This window comes from Macrobrachium rosenbergii, chromosome 28, assembly GCF_040412425.1.
Source record: "Macrobrachium rosenbergii isolate ZJJX-2024 chromosome 28, ASM4041242v1, whole genome shotgun sequence".
NCBI classification, from domain to species: domain Eukaryota; kingdom Metazoa; phylum Arthropoda; class Malacostraca; order Decapoda; family Palaemonidae; genus Macrobrachium; species Macrobrachium rosenbergii.
This window is the reverse complement of record NC_089768.1, coordinates 15,462,501-15,483,946: the sequence shown is the minus strand read 5'-3', so window position 1 is coordinate 15,483,946 and position 21,446 is coordinate 15,462,501. Positions and strand designations below refer to the sequence as shown.

Sequence of the window (21,446 nt, the reverse complement as noted above, 5' to 3'; positions counted from 1 at the left end):
GTCACAATCGAGGCAAGGGATTTCATAAACTCCTGTGTTTTGTTGGACATTAATCAGGGACTTGGCTAATGAATTTGGGTAGACAAAAGCAAAAGGGTTAGAGTTCCAAAGCTGTAACATACAAAGTTAAATGTATTTGTACCGGAACACAAATTTACAATATGAAAGTTAAAAAAAATGTTCTCTTACCATTTGTACTACACAGCTCCCTGTCAGAGTTACTTGATACTTCATCTGCTTCTGAGCTATCCTTGGTAACAGACTTCTCACGTCTGGATTTCTCTTTTTCATGTTTACTTTTGATTTCATGCTTACTTCTGGGGTCCTTTTTAGAGATGCCATCCTCTTTGCTGTCTTCTCTTTCTTTACTGCTAATTTTCCCATTTCTGTTCTCTTTCTTGCTATTTTCCTTCTTCTTGTGGTCCTTGCTTTTATGCTCTTTTACTCTGTCGTTACTACTGGTGCTGTGTTTCCTACTATGACTACCTTTGCTATGATGGCTGCTAGATTTTGATTCTTTACTTTTACTACTGCTACTGTGACTTAGCTTATTGGATGGTGATGTTGCCAAGTCTTTACTATCTGTACCAATTCCAGTTGAACCACTGCTCTTGCTTTTAGAACTATGTGTCCCTGAATAAGAATGACTTCTACTTTTATGTTTAGATGATGAATGTGAATGCTTTGAGACACTGGATGATGACACAGATGAATGACTGCGCTTCACTAAGCTTTCCTTGTCCCGATGAGATTTTGACTTTGAATGACTTGATGAAGATTGGTGTGAATGACTCCCTTTATCAGACTTTGACTGACTCTTGTATCTATCAGTATCATTTTCCAAAGACTTTTCTTTAGGTGAGGAGTGGCCTTTCACCTGTTCAAAACCTGTATCATGTGATGGATTTTTATCATCATTAGATATTTCCTGTGTATCTTGATCAGAAATGCCAGAGGAACCACTATCTGATTCATAACCTACAGCAGAAACAGTATCAAAAATGGAAATTTCCTTTAATATCTTTGGTTTAGAAGGCTTAATACTTGCTGCAACCAGGTCAAACATAGACATGGCTTTGGGCTTTGGATCTTTATGAGTACTAGTCACACTATCTTTGTTCTTCTCAGTGCTCGTTCTTCTCTCATTACCAATTGTACTAGAAGACAATTCCTTATGACTTTTCCTTGAGTCAGTGCTTACACGTCGCACAGACTTGTCATTTGAAACACCATCAGAGCTGCTCCTTCTCTCACAATTGCTCTTCCTCCTTTCCTTGACATCTTTCATTTTACTGACATCTTTTTCCTTTGAGTGAGAATTGTGTGAACTGGTTTCTTTTAGTGGTTTATCAGGATGAGAAATTTCTTTTTTATGAGGAGGACCATTTAACATTTTTTCTTCCTGTGAATTTCTTGACTGTGCTACCAAGTTAGAAGTCTTAACAAGATCAGATTTTCCCATTTTATTGTTCTCTGTCCTATCCAACTGCTGATTTTCACTATTATAACTGTCAACTTTTTCCACCTTAACAGACGCAGTACATGGCAATGTCAGCGCTTCTTCTTTTTCCTTCTTGACTATTGATAAATCCACTGTAATGGCAGAATCATGTTCAGGATCTGGATTTTTTTCAAGTTTAATTTTTGATGGGTCAATTGGCATTGGAGTTGAAATGACACTTACTTTCTCTGAATGATTCTTTGTAGGAGGAGACTTGGAATTATCATCCTTTCTGCAATTATTGTCAAGTTTCTGGCTCTCAATACTTGCACTTGCACTATGACTTGAAAGCTCTCTTTTCTTTTTATTACGGCTTCTCCCTCTGCTAGGGCTTCTACTCTTTCTGCTGTTACTTCTGCTTCTCTGTCTAGCTTTGCTTCTACTACTGTGTCTGCTGCTGCTCTTGCTTCTGTCCCTAGTGCTACCACTTCTTTGCTTATGATTGCTTCTACTCCTACTCCTACTCCTACTCCTACTGCTAAAGCTGTTTCTTTTGTTTTCGCTATTGCTTTGGCTTCTCTGCTGTTCTTTGCTTGTACTCCTTTGCCTACTAGAACTCCTATGTTTACTAGAGCCTCTGTGCTTACTGGAACCTCTATGTTTACTAGAGCTTCCATGCCTACTAGAACTTCTGTGCATGCTAGAGCCTCTTTGCCTACTGGAGCTTCTGTGACTGCTAGAACTTCTGTGTCTACTAGAACTTCTGTGCCTACTAGTACTTCTGCGTCTACTAGAACTTCTATGCCTGCTAGAACTTCTTTGCCTACTGGAACTTCTGTGCCTACTTGCACTACGACTGCTACCCTGACTGGAACTTGCACTGACACTTTGACTTCTGTTTCTATTCTTCATTTTATTTTTGCTTCTTCTCCTTCGCTTAGATTTCTTTCTATGCTTACCTTTCTTCCTGTGTTTTTTGTGTTTTTTGGACTTTTTTTCCTCTTTACTTTTTTCACTCGAGTCATATCCCTCTTTTTCTTTTTGCTCAGCATCCTCCTCTTCCTCCTCCTCGTCATCATCATCTTTTCCCGATGCATCGTCACTTTCATGTGAATTGGATCGACTATCTCTGTGTCGCCTTCTTTTCTTGTATTTCTTATGCCGTTTGTGGCTTTTCTTCCTCTTCTTACGGTGATAAGATTCATGAGATTCGGAACCAGAAGAATGTTCTCGCTTTCTTTTCTTTTTCCGAGAATGCTGATCAATATCACTGTCATCATTAGATTTCTTTTCTTTATCAACAGTATCATCACTACTCACATCATCAGACTTGGAGTTATCACTAGAGTCATTGCCATCATTCTTTGACTTAGAGTGACGACGTGCTTCATGTTTTTCTGGCTTATCTTTGGGTGAAGAAACTTCTTCTGAGCTTTTTACATCATCTGCCACAAGAACTTTAGTCTTTTTTGTAGTATCACCTAGAGGGGCACTGCTAACTTTTTCACTCAATTTTTCCTTAGTTCCTGATACTGATACATCAACCTCTGTGCCCTCCATCTTTTCTTTCTCGTTTCCATCATCACTTTTTACAACTGAACTGGTTAAACTTTTGATCTCCTTATCTAAATCTACTTTGTACTTTTTAGCATTCTTAGGATTAAGCGGTATCTGCTGATTTCCATCAGAAGTAGAACTGGATGGTCCACCATCAGGAGGCTTTACTGGAACCTGCTCCCCATCCATCTCCTGTAACATTGCTTCTAAAGGATCACTTGTGCCATCTTTATTTACATCTACACTGGCAGCAGTTGTGATCTTACCTTGTGGATTCCAACTTTTGATGTTTGGTCTTGAGAGTCTAGGAGCACCAAGAGCTTGAACAAATTTTGGAAGTAATGCATGTCCAGTGGAAACTGACTTATTACCACTATTTCTGTCATCCTTCTGCTCTTCCTTTTCACTTGGCTTTGAAATACTTATATCATCACTTGAATTCTCAGTGCAAGTGCGTAGCGATTCCACAAGAATAGGTTCTTCTTTTTCAGCTTTACTAGTGTCTTCATCATCATTCCTTTCTGACTGTGCATATACGACTGTGTTATATGCACCAAAACCATCACTGGATGAAGTAAATACTGGAGAAGGCGGGAGAAAATAAGATTCAGGTCTAGAAGCTGGTTCTTCCTGCAACTTAGCTTTGTCTTTTGGACCATCACATGTATTGCTGTCTTGATCAGACATGGCTTGTGCATCTGCTATCATTTTTGACTCTTCTACTTTTTTGTCATGATTGCTTAAATTATACTGCAATTTTCCCAAAGCCTTTACCTTCTTTTTCTTCACTTTGATCTTATTATTCTGTGAATGCTCAGCCAGCACTTCCTCTAATATATCAAAGTCACAGTTCTGTTGGTCTAAGTCTTCTTCCTCTGGTGACGAAAAGTCTGTAGCCTCACTTTCACCAGAATCCTTATTCTCATTTGCATCAGATATAACATTCTTGTTGGTCATTAAGGATGGGACATATCTGGCTGTCTTGGAATTTGAGGGTACTTCTTCTTGACATTCACTTGACCGTTTACGTTTGTTTAGTTCTTTAATTGGTGTTGGGTTGTAACTTGGAGTATCTGGAGGTCTAGGGTAGTACTTCCTTTTATGACTATTGTTTTGTGGACTGACTTCTGCTGCTGTATGGGTCACGAGAGCATTGGTGTCAATTCCACCTGAAGCTAAATGAGGATTTTCAATCAGTACTTTCTTTACAGCTTCACTTACAAGTTGTTGCAGTAAATCTGACTGGCTACCGAGACTTTTTGCAATAAGGTTTGTAACACCAGCATTACTGCAAGATGGTGATCCTGATAAAAAAATACAGAAAATCAGAATAAGTGCAAAAGTAAAATAAGATTTTATATTTTATGTAAAAAGTTATGAATAGTTCTTAAAACAAATTTACAGCATATATAAGTACAGTACATCATGAACACACTATATTTTGTGACAATCCAGTATCTTTTAAGTGCTAATTGAGATTAGCTCAAGACAAATGTCAATAACCTATAAGTTTAACTATCCACCACTAATTACATCTGAATAGTTACGACAGTCACAGGTGAAGGGAATTATAAATAGTAGAAATAAAGGTACTGTACATAACTAGAAGTCTACACCAGTTATAACCTTCCAGAATATCTCAGGAGTTGTTCATGTTAGACATCATAAATTCACTACGCATATTCACTTCACATACTTGTAATGAAAAAATACATTTTTAAAGTAATTTGGATTTTTCCTTGATAAACAAACCAGTGTCTTTCACACAGGAGTGTTCCTCAGTGTGAGCTGGAATCGGTTACTGAAACCTGGATAGTTAATGGGTGGATAAAGGGTGTGAGTGGGGAAATACCCCTCACTTACCTGCTGTCACCAAGCACTTTCCCTTCAGCATTAGGGACAGAGTAGGGTGGTTGAGGTGGGTCATATAATAAAAGACACTGCTGTGAATACCAAGGAAAAGCTCAAATTACTTTTAAAATTTTCATATTCGTTCCTGCAAAAAATACAAAATGTCGTCTTTTTTGTACGACACACTCCTTAGGTGGGAGGTTGCCTCTGTCAACCAATTGGAAACTGAGACAACCCAGCAATGTCACAAACCTGGTCATGTATACAAAGGTTCAGAAAACTCACCTGTACTGTGGCTTGATCCAGCAAGAAGTCTGCTTTGGCTGCTGCTCCACATTGGGAAAAGGAAGGAAGAAGGGAGAGGCCAGTTCCTCTACATTTAAACCCAAACTTAGGCTAAACCAAGTGCTCAAGAAAGACTTCTGTCCATGTGGGGCTAAGTGGAAACACAATCAGTTGGGAAGCCATCACAGGGTCAATCAGTTAAGAAGCCACCACAGGTTCCAAGGAAAAGGTGTCTTGGGATTTGTGGGTGATGTCTATCAGGTACAATGAGGTGACAGTGGCTGAAAATTTCCAGACCCCTGCCCTCACACCTGAAAAGCCCCTAGGTTCTTCTGAAAGGGAAGGGACAGTCTTGTGCTTGATTTCATAAGATCCCTCTGTTCTTTTCACTTCAGGAGTCATAAGCCTGTTTGAATATCTCACAAAGCCAGAAAGAAATGGTGGTCTTAGACACCTTCTTATGCAAGTGAACACTCTAGCTGAAGAGGACAAGTACTTCCGAGACATTATCTTATGGCTCATACCTCACATAAAAGCATATCTCTCATCAGAGACCAATGGGTTCAGAGTTTCACTAAACTCAAGAATGAATGAGAAAATGGGAGAGATCCCCAAACCTCCAAGTGCTGGGCTAGATGGGACAGACTATGTAACATCCCAATTAGCTTTGCCAAAGATGAAAATAGCATAAAATCAATATTGGGCATGAGCTACTGGTCTGAGGCTTCCCTAAGAGACCCCAGAGTGCCTGAGGAGGATGAAAAATAGATATTCATACCCTTCAGTCTGAATACAATAAGGAGAGCTCTGTTCCAGAGCAACTACATCTCGGAGGATGCTAAAACTAACAAATCACCCAGGTAATGTAGAAAGTGTAAACTCTGCAAATGAGCCTGGCCTGATACCCAGGTGAATATCTGAGGAAAGACCTGCAGGGCTGTCACCAGCCCAAAGCACAAAGCTTTGAACTGGTACACAGCAATGTTACAGACAAAGTGGGGGAACTTTGAAAGTCCTGATTAACAGTTACTTGGTCGTGCATGTCCTTCAAATCCACAAAAAGCATGAAATCACCCTCCCTGATGGAATCCAACACAGACTATGCCGTTGCCATCTTGAACAGATTCTGTGGAACAAACATGTTCAAAGGTGAGAGGTCAGTAACTGGTCTCCAGCCACCAGTTGCCTTCTCCATGGGGATGAAATTATGAAAGTCCAGAGACTAGCCAACTATGACTTTCAGTGCATCTCTCTCCACCATCCCTTCTACCTCTACTGCCAAGGTTAGAGGCTGTCGGGAATCCAGAGGATATGTTGGGAATAACACTGGTTTTCGATTAAGGGGTGAACAATGGTCCCTGGAGAGACAGACTCTATCCGGGGTATTCCTCCTGTTTCTACCACATTCCCTAATAGCATGATAGAGATCCTACTACTTGTGACAGCTGGAAAGGAAGACTACCTACAACAGCATCCCCCTCCCTTCTTCTTCCCCTTCCCTAGCCACAATTGGAAGAGGAAGCTAGAGGCCTATGAAGACTAACCACTTTTTTCAAGGAAGAGGACTGGGTTTATGAGGAAAAGTCTTCCTCCCTACACCAAACACAGAAAGCAGCAGCTAGGCAACAAAAAACAATCAACCCACAATATTATGGCAATAAGCAAATCCTCATCCACACAAACTGATCTCTAAACCCCACCTGGCAGGACAGAAAAGCACAGCACATTTGTTCACCACTGTGGCCAAGTTTTCAATGACTGATTTCCAGCTCATGTTGACAGGTCCTCCTATATAAAAGGCAACACAGTCGACCCTGCCATATCGTGGTTCAGCATTTGCAGATTTTTCTGTGGAACGTATCTCCAAATATATTGTGGAAAATTCACTAATTCGCAGATTTTTTCGTAGAGCAATATTCACTAATTACTGTATTTTCATTTTCATTTTATTTATACAAAAATGATTTACAGTACAGTACTAATTTTCAAATAATACTGTGTTAAGATTACATAAATCATATGGGTACTCACCAGTGATGAATGTTAATTGAAGATGATGATGACAATGACTTAGCTGTGCTGTCTGATAAATGACGATGAAGATGTGACTGCACAGCAAAGCAGAGGAGTTGCATCTCTTCTGGGGGTGCCTCTTCACCTTCTTCAGGCACTTCATCCACCAATTGCACTTCTTCAGGGGCTTTGGGAGGTTTTGCAGGGTCCTTCTCCATGGTGATAAGCAACTGCTGTTGCTGCTTCTTCATACTGATGAGGGGGTTATAAGAGGGCACCATGCACTTGTCAAGGCCATTTGTGAACTTTATGGAACATTCCATAGAAGGATCCCATGCCTCAGTCATCTCCTGCAGCTCCCTGGTTACCCTCATAATTCGGGACAGATGTTCCAAAGAGGCCCTCATCCTCTTCCTCGTCCTAGTTCCCTGAACTTGCTGCGTCTTCATCCTCGCTGGCAGGCTTCATAAGCTCTTCCAATCTTGGTCTATCAGGGGGTCAGAGTGGGCATCAATGAGGATGCCAACTTCACCTCCACCAAGGATGTACCAGACAGTACTCTCTCATTCACACCATAATGGGTGGCTACTGTGGTGTAACTTTTCCCTTCCCTCAACCTTTCCAGAAGTCCTACCTTCTCCGGGAGCATCATGAACTTCATCTGGTGCCTAGGCTCTTTGCCAGAAGCCTTACAAGGAGCAGGGAATTTCGGAGGCATCTTAGGGCACGATTCAAAAAGATACACGACATACAGGTATTGTCCTACTTACAATGGGGTTATGTTCCAATAACCCCCCATCATTTGTTGGAAAAGATGTACCTCGAATTTAGCCCTGCCTACACTAGGGTATTCAGTACCATCTACACATATATGGTAGCATAGCCTGCACTATACTGTACTCTATACATACAATAAACGCCCCATATTTGCATTCTCACGATTCCGGACTCACCTATTTGAGGTATTTTGCACTGAGAAATATTCACTAATTATTGTATTTTCATATTTTCATGACTAAATGCACTTTTTGTGATAAAACTATTAAAATACTCAGGTATAAGCATTTTTAGAGATTTTTCTCATGTTTGAACTAGCGAAATTGGCAGTTCTAAGTGTTTTTAGAGGGATTTTAAGTATTCCTGGATTTTAGTTATTTGCAACGGGGTGTGGTATGCATCCCCCGCGAGTCTGGGGGGTTTACTGTATATGATATAGTAATTAATGATTATCAGCTAATTCTCGAGGTTCATGAGGACTGACTTATGATAATTCAGTATAAAGAGAAACTGAATAGCATAAACAAGAATTAGCCTAGCCTATGCTATGGTGTATATATATAGTATACATGTATGGTAGCCTAGCCTACACTATACAGTGTACTCTATACTGTACATATATGGTATAGTAATTATTAATATCAGCTAATTCTGGAAGTTCAATGCAGACTGACTTATGATAATTCAGTACATAAGAAACTGAATAACACAAACAAGATTCAGACATGTACTGTAAGGGGTACCCCCTAAGATTTACTTCGTCGTTGGCATACTTTAACGGTGTCAGGCCATCGATGGCTACGTATAACTAAACATTGGAAGAGGAGGGGGATGATAAAGCACCAAACTTGAGTTTCAAAGAATTTACCATGTGTACTTGCATATCATGTGATTTTTGAGGACTTAATTTTGAAGCTAATTTTAAAGGGGTTGCATAATACACAAGATGTGAAATTAGCATATGTAATGTTCACATATTAGTATCATATTATAAAATACAAACATAACGAATATACATCTTTTCCATGGATCTTTTAAAAAGTTATGCGTTACTTCTCTGTATCCAATAATATTGTATGTATTCTCATATTATTCTATTATAAAATACAAAACTTAGCGATTGATGTTTTGGTTTGAAAATCAACTGAAGGGAATTATGAGGTAAGTTTATTTAGCCATGTTTAAGTCAATTCGGAGCAAATTTTTTGCTTCTAGTTGCCATAAAAGAATCTCTAGATACTGTATTTATATGGGACAACATTATTTTTTGTTATATATAAGAAGTGTTTTTAAGTCGAAATATGACAAATACATCTGATTTAAATTTAGTTTTTTTTCATTACTAGATGGTGTTGAGGCCATTTTTTTTTTGGGGGGGGGGTAAGAAAATCAACAGATTCTGTTCGCTACTTTCACTTGATTTCATCATAATACAAGCTTTATGTATTTATCTTTTATCGGTGTGAAAACAACAGTAAAATGAGTTCTTCAAGCCCAGCAGTTTTGATTAAAGTACTTTTATCTCCAATTTTATTTACGGTCAAGTTTGATGGCATATCAAGTTTATGGGAATTTCATCCACGTTGCCAATGCACAATTTATAGTCATTAGCAGATTGAACATTGTTTTCTCAGCTTCAGCTACAACTGTAGCTCCAATTTAGCAGCAGAATATATTATTTCCTTGTCAATCTTTTCTCCATAGCAAATAACGGTATACTGTACTGTAATGTAAAAATATATCAGTCCTATCTACTTAGGGTCATTTGTAACATAACTACGGTAATTGTTTACTATCATATGATGGATGAAATGCAAGCAAAAGAGCTGTTGTTATCTGATAAGGTTGTTCATAGCAAAACAGCTGCTTATTATTCAGTTGTTTATGGCTGTACACATTTATGTAACAAGTATAACGTTACTAACAATACTTTTATCATTCTCTTTTACCTTTTTAACTTACTTAACTAGGAGATGGGATAAAGAGATGGAGGAAAAGAAATTAGTCTATTGTAATTTGGTCTCTCTTGCTGCCTGATTGTAAGCTGCTGCCTCTGCCCATCGCCCGAGAAATTAAAAAATATTTTCAAAATACTGTTGTATCAGCATTAATTACTAACCCCATTACAAAATTGAACTACTGTTTCACAAGGCGAATTATTGTAAATCAAGCGCTACCTGTACAGAACACTGATACGCGCCGATACAGAACATACGAACAGTAGAAGCATACACAGTGAACTGGGAAGCTGGGCAGCGATGCTGGGTCATTTGCGCATCATATACAGTATGGGGTACTACACATAACAACGCTGATATTTTGAGCAGAGTGTGCTGCCTATACAGTACATTTTACTGATATTTTGCTGTGCTGTATGATGATTTTGAAATGATATTACTGTAAAGTGTTTTAGGATGATAGAAGAGTATATCTAAAATACGTGGGTAGTGTGTAGAATGATGGGACTACCTCTGAATGAAATGTTAGGTTTGTTTACGTCTGTGGAACCTGTCCCATCGTTCTATTTTTATTTTACTGTATTTTCATGTCTAAATACATTTTTATAAAAAAATGACTTACTAATTTTCAAATATGAAATTTTTATTCTAAAATAATGTTTAACACATACTTACCTGTTAGTTACATATAGCTTTAGTCTTGACGTCACGGCAAAATTTCAAACGCATGGCAGCGCCAGTCCGAATATCGGGTGATCGCCCTTACCTGCCCTCTGTCGGGTACTAGGAACTATTCCAACATGCTTCAGAATAATTTGCCTACCTGTCCCCGTGGGGAGGAGGGTGGCTTTTGTATATATGTAACTAACAGGTAAGTATGTGTTAAACATTATTTTAGAATAAAAATTTCATTTTAACACATACAACTTACCTGTTAGTTACATATAGCTGATTGACACCTTTAGGAGGTGGGGCAATGACAGCTAAAAAGAGTTGTTGGAAACATTAAGGTTATTAATGTAGAAAATTTCTTAGTTCCTCACCTGCTAAGGTAGCTGATTCCACAGTTACTGCCTCAGTAACCTGCTATCCTTAGAGCAACCAGGGGTATAATGACCTGGTCGCAGATTGCTTAAGCTGGGTATCAGTCACCTAGGACATGGCCGTGACAATACCACAAGTATGCCCTGCTCAGGCGCAGCACAAACATCATGAATTACAAAAGGGTCACCCAACACCAAAGAAAAAGCATAACCATAAAAACCAAAACCAACTGTGGGGTAAAACTATCCAACACTTACCCTCACAGACAACCGTAAAAACCTTCACACTCCAAAAAACAAGTAAGTAAAGGTAGGTTAATCCTCCTTTACCCCTTTACCCATTACCGTGCCAGATACAACAAAGGGCCCTAACGTGCTGCACTCATCAAACACTGTCTGTACTTTAGAGAGATAATGCAAAGCAAATACAGACTTACATCTCCAGTAGGTTGCTTGCACAATATCTTGAAGGAGAGGTTCCTTTTATAAGCGAGAGAAGTAGAGATAGCCCTCACTGTGAGCCTTCACTTTACACATTTTCAAATCATTCTCTGAAATATTGGAGTGAGCTTCAGAAATCAGATCTCTAATAAAAAAGGACATGGCATTCTTGGACATCGGTCTAAGAGGGTTCCTGACCGAACACCATAAGGAATCTGAAGGACCCTAATATCTTTAGTCCTTCGCAAATAATATTTCAAGGCTCTGACTGGGCAGAGGAACCTCTCCTGCTCCTTACCTACCAATTCCGACAGACTCGGAATCTCAAAAAAGAGCGAGGCCACGGAGTGCGAAGGGGTCTCGTTCTTGGCCATAAAAACAGTTTGAAAGAACAAATTGCTTTTGAAGCAGAGAATCCTACTCTCTTATCCAAGGCGTGGATCTCACTGATTCTCTTAGCTGTAGCTAACAAAACTAAAAAGAGGGTTTTCCTCGTAAGATCTCTTAAAGAAGCAGAATCCATAGGTTCAAATTTCTCAGACATAAGCCACTTCAGGACTACATCAAGATTCCACGAAACAACTTTAGCATCTGACCTCTTAGAGGTACCGAAGGATTTAATAAGGTCCGTTATATCTTGGTTATTAGAGATATCCAAACCTCTGTGACGAAAAACAGTAGCCAGCATGCTACGATAACCTTTAATTGTGGATACAGAAAGGTTCTTATTCCTGAGGAACAAAAGAAAATCCGCAATCTGCGTCACCGAGGTTCTGGAAGAGGAAATGTCATGATCTTTGCACCATGAACGAAACATATTCCACTTGGACTCATAGACCTTGATCGAAGATGGTCTTCTGGCTCTAGCGATGGATTGAGCCGCTTTCTTGAAAAATCCTTTGCTTCTGAGTAGGCGTTCGATAGTCTGAACGCAGTTAGCCGCAGACTTGACAGGTTTTCGTGAAATCTCCTGAAGTGGGGCTGTCTGAGTAAATCTACTCTGTTTGGAAGGCTCCTCGGGAAGTCGATCAAGAGATCCATGAGAACTGGGAACCAATCCCTGGAAGGCCAGAAGGGGGCTATCAAAGTCATCCTGGTGTTGGAGTGGTGCTGAAATTTCCTCAACACCGCACCTAACATCTTGAACGGCGGGAAGGCGTAAAGGTCCAGACCCGACCAATTCAGTAGCATTGCGTCCGTCTGGAAGGCTGCTTGGTCCGGGACAGGAGAGCAGAAGATTGGGAGCCTGTTCGATTTGTTCGTCGCGAACAGGTCTACCAGAGGTTGACCCCAAAGTCTCCACAGCGACTTGCACACTTCTTCGTGCAAAATCCACTCTGTGGACAGAACCTGGTGCTTCCTGCTCAAGGAGTCCGCTCTCACGTTGAGGGCTCCTGAATGAATCTTGTTAGGAGCAGAATCTTGTGCTTCTCTGCCCACAAAAAGGAGGTCTCTTGCTACCTCGCTGAGGAGTAAGAATGAGTGCCCCTGTTTTTATGTAAGACAACGCTGTGGTGCTGTCTGAATGAACCAGAACTGTTTGTCCCTGTACGAATGGTAGGAAGTGTCACGAGACTCAGGTGGATTGCTTTCAACTCCTTCTTGTTGATGTGCCATTCTTTTTCTGTCGCATTCCACAAACCTGAAATTTCTTTTACACCCAACGTCGCTCCCCATCCTACTTCTGACGAGTCTGCAAACAGTTCGTGGTTGGGTTCGACGGAAATAGAGAGAGACCTTTCTCTAATTTTCTTGATCTAACCACCACCTTAGATCTTCCTTGATAAGGTCCGAGATTGGAAAGGAGAAGGAGTCTGGAAGCGTTTTCCTGTTCCATTGCTCCCTGAGGTAGAATTGAAGGGGCCTCATGTGAAGTCTCCCCAGGGAGACAAACTTTTCTATTGACGCCAGAGTTCCCAGGAGGCTCATCCAAGCCTTTGCGGAACAGGTATCCATATCCAGAAAGTTCTGGACTTTTTTGAGACAGTCCGAGATTCTTTGATCTGACGGAAAAGCCAGAAAAGGAACTGTTTCCAGTCTCATTCCTAAATAGATCCTGGATTGTGAGGGAGATAGGTGAGACTTCTTCCAATTGATTAGAAGTCCTAGCTTCTGTGTCAAGTCGAGAGTTACTTGCAAATCCTCCAAGCACTGAGGCTGAGACTGGGAACGAAGGAGCCAATCGTCGAGATAGAGAGAGATCTTTATTCCTCTGAGATGAAGAGCTTTGGCAACAGTGGACATAACTCTTGTGAATACTTGAGGGGGCTGTGGACAGACCGAAGCACAGAGTCCTGAACTGATAAGTCTTCTCCTGGAAAACGAAGCGAAGAAACTTCCTGGACGGGATGGATCGAATGTGAAAGTAAGCGTCCTGCAGATCTATTGAGACCATCCAATCCCCCGGACGAAGAGAATTGAGGACGGATTGCGTCGTCTCCATCGAGAAACTGGTTTTCTCCACGAAAAGGTTGAGAGAACTCACGTCCAGGACTGGTCTCCAGCCGCCTGAGGCCTTTGGAACAAGAAAAAGGCGGTTGTAAAAGCCTGGAGAGTTGACTTCTTCCACGATCTCTATCGCTCCTTTTAAAAGCATGGAGTCTACTTCCGCACTCAGAACCGAGCATTTTTCTAAGTTGCTGGAATATGCTGTCAAAGCTAAAGGTTCTGTTGCAAGAGGGGGCCTCTTGAGGAAGGGGATAGAATATCCTTCCTTTAGCACGGACGTGGTCCACTGGTCCGCTCCGATCTCCTCCCAAATTTGCCAGAACTGCTGAAGTCTGGCTCCGACTAGTGCATGGAGGACATGCAGATCACTTTTTACTTGAGGGTTTGATAGTCTTGGAGACAAATCTTGCTTTGCCCCGGAAACGAGATACTGTACGGGTGAGGGGCCTGCCACGAAAGGGCCTATCTTGATTAACTAGAGGACGAGTTTGCGCTGGCAGAGAAGGTTGAGGAGCTTTTGGTTTCCGAGTGGATTGCGCCAAAAGGTCCTGTGTGGACTTCTGAGTAAGGGATTTCGACACTTCGGCCACAAGTTCTTGAGGGAAAAGGTACTTCTTATCCAGAGGTGCGAAAAGAAGAGCCGATCTTTGAGTCCTAGAAACTCCACGAGCGACAAAAGAGCACCAAAGTTGTCGCTTCTTAAGAACTCCTAACGTGAAGATGGAGGCTAACTCAGACGCACCGTCACGAATCCCTTTATCTAAGCAGGACATAACAGAAGAGAAATCATCGAAATGCGCTCGAAAGACCAAAAGACTTTACCTTCCTACCCAAAGCGCCAATAGTCCAGTCCATAAAACTGATGACTTCCAAAACTCTGAAAACGTTCTTCAAAAGGTGGTCCAACTCTGAAGGAGAGAAGAAAATCCGAGCCGAGTTCATCGCAGAACGACGAGTAGAGTCAACGAGACTGGAGAAGTCTCCTGAGAGGAGGCAGAAGCTCCCAGAGAGAAAACTTCCCCAGTGTCGTAGCAAGCCTTCGTCTTAGTAGAAAGCTTGGAAGGAGGGAAGCAGAAAGTGGTTTCCCCTGATCACGTTTGTCTTCCAACCAGGAGTTCATTTTCTTTAATGCCTTTTTGGCTGAAATAGAAAGCACTAACTTCATAAAGGAAGAGGTAGGAGGCTTGAGTCTCTTGCGTACTGAGAGAGAGGAAGCCGAGCCGCAGGTGTAAAATCCTCAGGAAAATTATCAATAAAGAAGCGAAGAAGCTTCTTATAATCCAGCGAGAGGAGTCTGGTTCGTCTACAGGAAACTCTTCCACAACTTCTTCCTCAGACGAAATAGGAGAAAAACCTTCCGCTTGCACATACACATCTTGTGAAGGAGGAGTAGGAGCCTGAATAAGAGCTTGAGGAGGAGCCTGAGCCTGAGTAGGCGCCACAAGAGGAGCCTGAACTGGCGCCACAAGAGGAGCCTGAACTGGCGCCACAAGAGGAGCCTGAACTGGCGCCACAAGAGGAGCCTGAACTGGCGCCACAAAAGGAGCCTGGGATGGCGCCTCACCTGGCGCTACCTGAGGCGCTTGAGCCTGAGAGAGCGCTAAATCTTGAGGGAGCGCCTGAGCCTGACTAGGCGATGAGCCTGATCTTGAACCAAAGGAGGATCAAGAGACACAGATCGAGGAGGAGCTTTCGTACTGGGCGCCCGAGAGCTCGAGACGAAGGAGGAGGCATCAAATACACTTCAGAAGGCTTAGCTGGAGAAGAACCAGGCCTTCCGAGCCCGCCAAGAATGCTTCCAATTTTCTTGTGCACGCTCGAAGAAAGTCATGAGTAGACGAGGATCCAACTGGGGAACGATGATCAGTAGAGCCAGGATCGTGATGAGGAAGAGGCGCAGAAGCCACAATAGGCTTACGTGAAACCAAAGGAGAAACACCGGGAACGCTGGGCAACACCGAATGGGAAGTCTTATACCTCTTGCGCACATGAGCCTTGCGCCTGGGAGAAGACTCTTCTGACGACGAAAATCTCTCCGGACTCTCCCAAAAACTACAGGAAGGCTGTGATAAGCGAAATGGCTTCTTCTTCTGAACCGCTGAAGGCGAAAGATTCCTGGACCTCTTCAATGGTCTAGACTCGTGAAATCTCCAGCCTCTGAGGCTGAATCACTGGAGCTTGAAGAAAGACACTTCCTTGAGTCGCCTTTCCAACGGGCGCTCTGAAACAGCCTGGGAAACAACAGGACTGTTCGAGGGGGCGCTGCTCGTGAGCAGACCCCACTCGCCTCCCTTGGACTTTCAGCATGTCTTCTCCCAGGAGCAGGGGAGCTTGACAGAGGCTTAGGTCTAGGAGAACGAGTAGGCCGAGCAACCACCTCCTCCACCACACTAACACTTTGCACTGCACTTAAATTATTCACAATATTTTGGAAAGAATCCATACGCTCATGAAGGGATTTCACATTAACGCCAATATCCTCCATGGCGCCCACAATAAGGTTAAATCTGGCGTCCATCTGGACTTGATACTCAGACACGTAACGGGTTCAGGGATATCAGAGTCAGGAATAGGAATATTAGTAGCCACGGGGATATTAATAGAAGTTTCCTGCATAGCTAAGGGAGATTCCGGTTTCTGAGAGAGAGAAGAAGAACTTAGCTAAAGCTTTCCTGGCTCTATCTTTCTCAAGCTTCTTTACATACTTAGATAGAGCCTTCCAATCTTTTTCAGTCATACTGACACATTCATCACACTTCCTCTCATATGAACATTCCTGACCTCTACAAGCCACACAAATTGAATGAGGATCAAGACTAGCCTTGACCAACCTCGTCTTAGCCTTTGCTGCAAACCCTAAAGGTATAAGACCCAGAATCTGACATAATTATCAGAAAACCTGACTAAATAGGTGACAAAAATAACTGGCAAAGCCGCAAACCAACAAAGAGTACTTCACCAAGTGAAAACAGCTCGATGTAGGCAGATACAATGAAATTTCGCTCGAGTACCGACAACAATGTCGCCGCGTGACGTGGCAAAATTATTCTGAAGCATGTTGGAATAGTTCCTAGTACCCGACAGAGGGCAGGTAAGGGCGATCACCCGATATTCGGACTGCGCTGCCATGCGTTTTGAAATTTTTGCCGTGACGTCAAGACTAAAGCTATATGTAACTAACAGGTAAGTTGTATGTTAAAATTAATGTTAATGTAAACCCAGCAAAATATCAATAAAATGTATTTTTTCCTTAAAAAATGTTCACCCCTGGAAATTCCAAACACAAAGCTCGCGAAAGGAAAATGCATCTTGGGAAGCTGAAATACATAGGCGCAATGCTACTTGACACACTATTGGCTGGCATTTTTTCAAGCAGTCAATCCAGAAGTGCCATTCATATTCCTTGGCGCTAATTGGCTGTACCCTTGGCAATGACTGGTTTTGTACCCCTAAGATTTTCTCTTGTGGAGATGTACGTACATACTGCAGAGCCCCCATCTCTGCCATTTCAGAGCATATCCTTCCACTGTTCGAGTGTTTCACTGTGTATCTGTGTACTTTTTGCGTCTTTGTTCGCAATGTTAATGTGTGTGTATCTTTTTGAATCGTGCTCTAAGATGCCTCCTAAATGCCCTACTCCTTCTAAGGCTTCTGGCAAAGAGGGATGGAGTTGGCCTAAGCGTTTTGGATCACAGACTGACGTAAGAAGAACATACCCCTCAACAACTCTACCAGCAGTTTCTGACTGTTACGGAAGGCGGCAACATACAAGAAAGAGACTTCTTAGGCTTCAAAGAACCTGCCGAAGAAGAAGAGGAGGAGGAAGAGGAAGAAGCAGGATCACCGTCAGCTCCTCAAGGTTTTCGAGCCAGCAAGGGGTAGTTCCACCATTTTCAGAAGCGGTTCCAACTATAGTGTGTTTCTGCACGGGGAAGCAGCATCAGCAGACATGGAAGCGGCTGCGAAATATCCCTGAGACTTTCAAGAAAATCATCAGGGACAAGGGCTACATTCAGATCAAGTGTTCAATATGGACGAGACTGGTTTGTTCTGGAAGATGATGCCTTCACGGACATACCCCATGAAGGACGAAGCCAGAGCCCCCGGGTTCAAGGCCCAGAAGGATGGGGTTACCCTCATCATGTGTGGCAATGCTGCTGGCTTCATGCTGAAACCAGGCCTCATTTACAAGGCTGCACACTCCAGGGCCCTCAAGAATAAGAACAAGCACTTGTTGCCTGTGTATTGGATGCACAACCCCAAGGCCTGGATCACCAAAGTCCTTACATCTAACTAGTTCATCCTGAGCTTCATCCCTCAAGTTAAGGATTACCTCAACGACTTGTCCATCGAGTTCAAGTTGTTGTTGATTAAGGATAATGCTGGTGGCCACCCTCTGGATCTTTATTACGAGGGAGTCCAGCTTGAGTTCCTCCCTGCCAACACCACCCTTCTCCTCCAGCCTATGGACCAGGGCGTGATCCATGCCTTCAAGGCACTCTACACCACATGAAGGAAATGGACACTGACAGTGAATTTACGCTGAACAAGTGTTGGTGTAAATTCATAATCGCCACATCTGACCATCGTTGAAAGATATGAAGAAAAAACCCTTAATGCATACAGGAAGTTGTGGCCAGAAGTGTTCACAATTATAAGGCTTCTCTCCTGAAGAAATTCAACATCCAGCCACTGATAATGCAGTCCAATTGGCAAGGATGCTTGGTGGAGGAGGCTTTGATGACATCACTGAGGATGAAGTTGGCATCCTTACTGATACCCACTCTGACCCCTGATGGACCAGGATTTGGAAGAGCTAACAAAGTCTGCCAGCAAGGAAGAAGACACACCAAGTTCTTGGGGACGAGGAGGAGGATGAGGGCCAGTCTTTGGAACGTCTGTCCCGATGACTTACGAGGATGGCCAAGGAGCTGCAGGAGTCGGCTTCGGCATGGGATCCTAATACGGAAAGCTCCATAAAGTTCACAAATGCCCTGGATGTGTGCACAGGCCCTATAATAACGCCCTCGCCAGCATGAAGCAGCAACAACAGCAGGTGCCTATCACCATGTTTCATGAGCCCATGAAAAAGGACCCTCCAAAGCCTCCCAAAACCCCTGAAAAAGTGCCTGAAAATGTGCCTGAAGAAGGGGAAGAGGTGCCCCCAGAGATGTAACTCCTCTGCTTTGCTGTGCAGTCACATCTTCATCGCCATTCATCAGACTGCACAGCTAATTCGTCATCATCTTCAATCAACATTCATCACTAGTGAGTACCCTTATGATTTACATAACCTTAAACTCCTCATTATTTCATATTTATTTAATGCATATTTAAAAACAGTATTTAGGTACAGTACTTAACTGTTCCCTATGCTGTACTGTACTTGAGAATATACCAATGTCACCCCATCTATGTTACTAGAAAAAGGTAAGGTTTGAATACTACTGTATGAAAGAAAATAGATGTGCCTGAATACAGGGATAATTTGATTAATTTTCGCCTTGGTAAGAGTACAGTAACAGATGTAGGAGTTTTCCCGTGTAGCTGTAAGCCATATATTTTAAAATAAAATAGTACAGTAATGTTGTACGATGACTCTGAAATGATATTAAAATGTTTCAGGATGATAGTTTAAGGAATATTTGGTGTCTGAACTATTAAAATAGGCAGCTATAAGCATTTTTAGAGGGGGGTTTCAACTTATCGCAGATTTCAGCTTATCGCAGGTGGTTGTGGTCCTTAACCCACGCGAATACCAGGGGTCAACTGTAGTTTGTATTCCCGTAAGAGCAAAGTGGAGTTAATAGTCACATAAGTGGGTGGTGCCAATACCCTTCACTTACTTACTGATAGTTAACTACTTTGTTATCAAGCTTAAACAATCAAACCAATTGTTGCTGAAGGTACATCCATGTAAAAGAAAAATTATAGTATCCTTGCAGGAATATTAAGTATTTTCAATGACTACCTGCTTATGAACTCTCTTGGCATCAGCAAATGTACACACTGATTCTGATTGCCTAGCCTTCAAAAGGTTATAGTAACTCTTGAATGGTGACATGCATTAGTGCAAAGTCTGGGAACCTAACCCTCGTTAATACATGGGGCTGATTGTGAAATGCTCCAATAAAGCAAAACTCATATTTTCATAAACATGTACATGCTGCTTTTGCCAAAGTGTGCATGAAATTTACCATCACAGTACATCATAAACTTAAAATACTTGACAGATAAAGAGAAAACATTCCAATATCATTAAGAGAAGACAAATATACTGATGAAAAGGGAGACGATGAAAGGAATATCATTAACAGAAGACAAATATACAGATGAAAAGGGAGACGATGAAAGGAAGTGTCTGACAACCACTGAGAAAGGAATTTGGACCTGGAGACCAATGAAAAGAAAGAAAGAATGTGATAGGGATGGGATGCACCCCAGCAGTTTCACTCTAGATTGAAAACAATTGGTTCTCAAAATAATTGTAAACTAAAACTGTGAATGACTGGTTCTCAAAATAACTGTCAATTAAAAGAACACATGCATGAGTTACATGTACAGTACTTAAACATGAACCTAATTTGAACCAATGGAGGCCTTCTTACCCTCAGGTGGCTGTGGTGGTTCTTCAGAAGTGGTGTTGGTGGTCTTAATGTTTGTGACAACAGCAGCATCATGATGGGGGACTACCTGACCGGGATCTGAAATCAGTAAAACATTTCTGTATTTTAATTCCCTTGATTTGTAAAATCATTAAAAATTTCCATACAAAGTATTTTCAGATTTACCTCTTTTGCAATCTCCATTTCACAGTACAAGAACTGCAATAAAAAACTAAACTTATACTGAAAAAAATTCTGTTTCTATAGAGTCAGAGACATTTTTAACAAATATGAACAGAAGTTCATTAATTAAATCTCTAGGGCTGAGAAGCTACTTCGGTTAACATGTTCTCATTACAGAATATATTAACACTTATGTAACATAAAGGAATGTCCGGTAACATAAACTATTTCAGGATTATAGATAAAGCATCACCTATGATATAAAAAGCTGACTTTGAATTTGCATGATTTAAGAATGGGATGACTTCGCAAAGCTTTAAATTTGAAGAGGTCAAACAACACAATCAATACTAAACACATATATAACTTGACTCAAAGGTTAACAGCAAAAATGTTTTGAGGAGGAAAATAGCTTTAAAAAATAGGACATATTAAAAAAAGTTTGAAATGTCCAAAACAACTACAAATTTCAAGCTCCCTCAATATCTACCTGTAACTCAGACTTTGCTGTCAAATTGAAATGGCTGCATTGTGTGTAAGAAGTCCTGACAATATCAGGTCATACATCTGATGCTACACAAGATGTAAAACATTATGGTAATTCTAAGCTGGTGTTCAAATGTAAATTACGGTTTAGCTACAGCCAACTGGCAAAATATTACCTTAAACTCTTGTAAAGCAAGTAAAATAATATAGAAAAATGTCAACTGCCAAAGTCTAGCTCGACTGGACACTATTCGAAGCTTTCAGTTGAGGCGAAGAAAAGTAAACGGTAAACAAAGTCGCCATGTTCAAGTTCTGGTAGAGGGTGTGGGATACCGTACGTAACCACCAGGGAGCCATA

At 41.6% G+C, this 21,446-nt stretch overlaps 1 protein-coding gene across 2 annotated transcripts in view; it reads right to left on the bottom strand.

The window, feature by feature from the left end:
* LOC136854067 (zinc finger CCCH domain-containing protein 13-like) overlaps positions 1-21,446 on the bottom strand; it is a 177,850-nt gene that overhangs the window by 68,685 nt on the left and 87,719 nt on the right. For both annotated transcript variants that reach the window (XM_067130186.1, XM_067130185.1), the window contains exons 2-3: positions 20,423-20,518; positions 190-4,302 (exon numbers count right to left, since the gene is read on the bottom strand). In XM_067130186.1, the coding sequence (XP_066986287.1) occupies positions 190-3,955 (3,766 nt within the window). In that variant the 5' untranslated portion in view covers positions 3,956-4,302; positions 20,423-20,518. The remainder of the gene's footprint in view (positions 1-189; positions 4,303-20,422; positions 20,519-21,446) is intronic.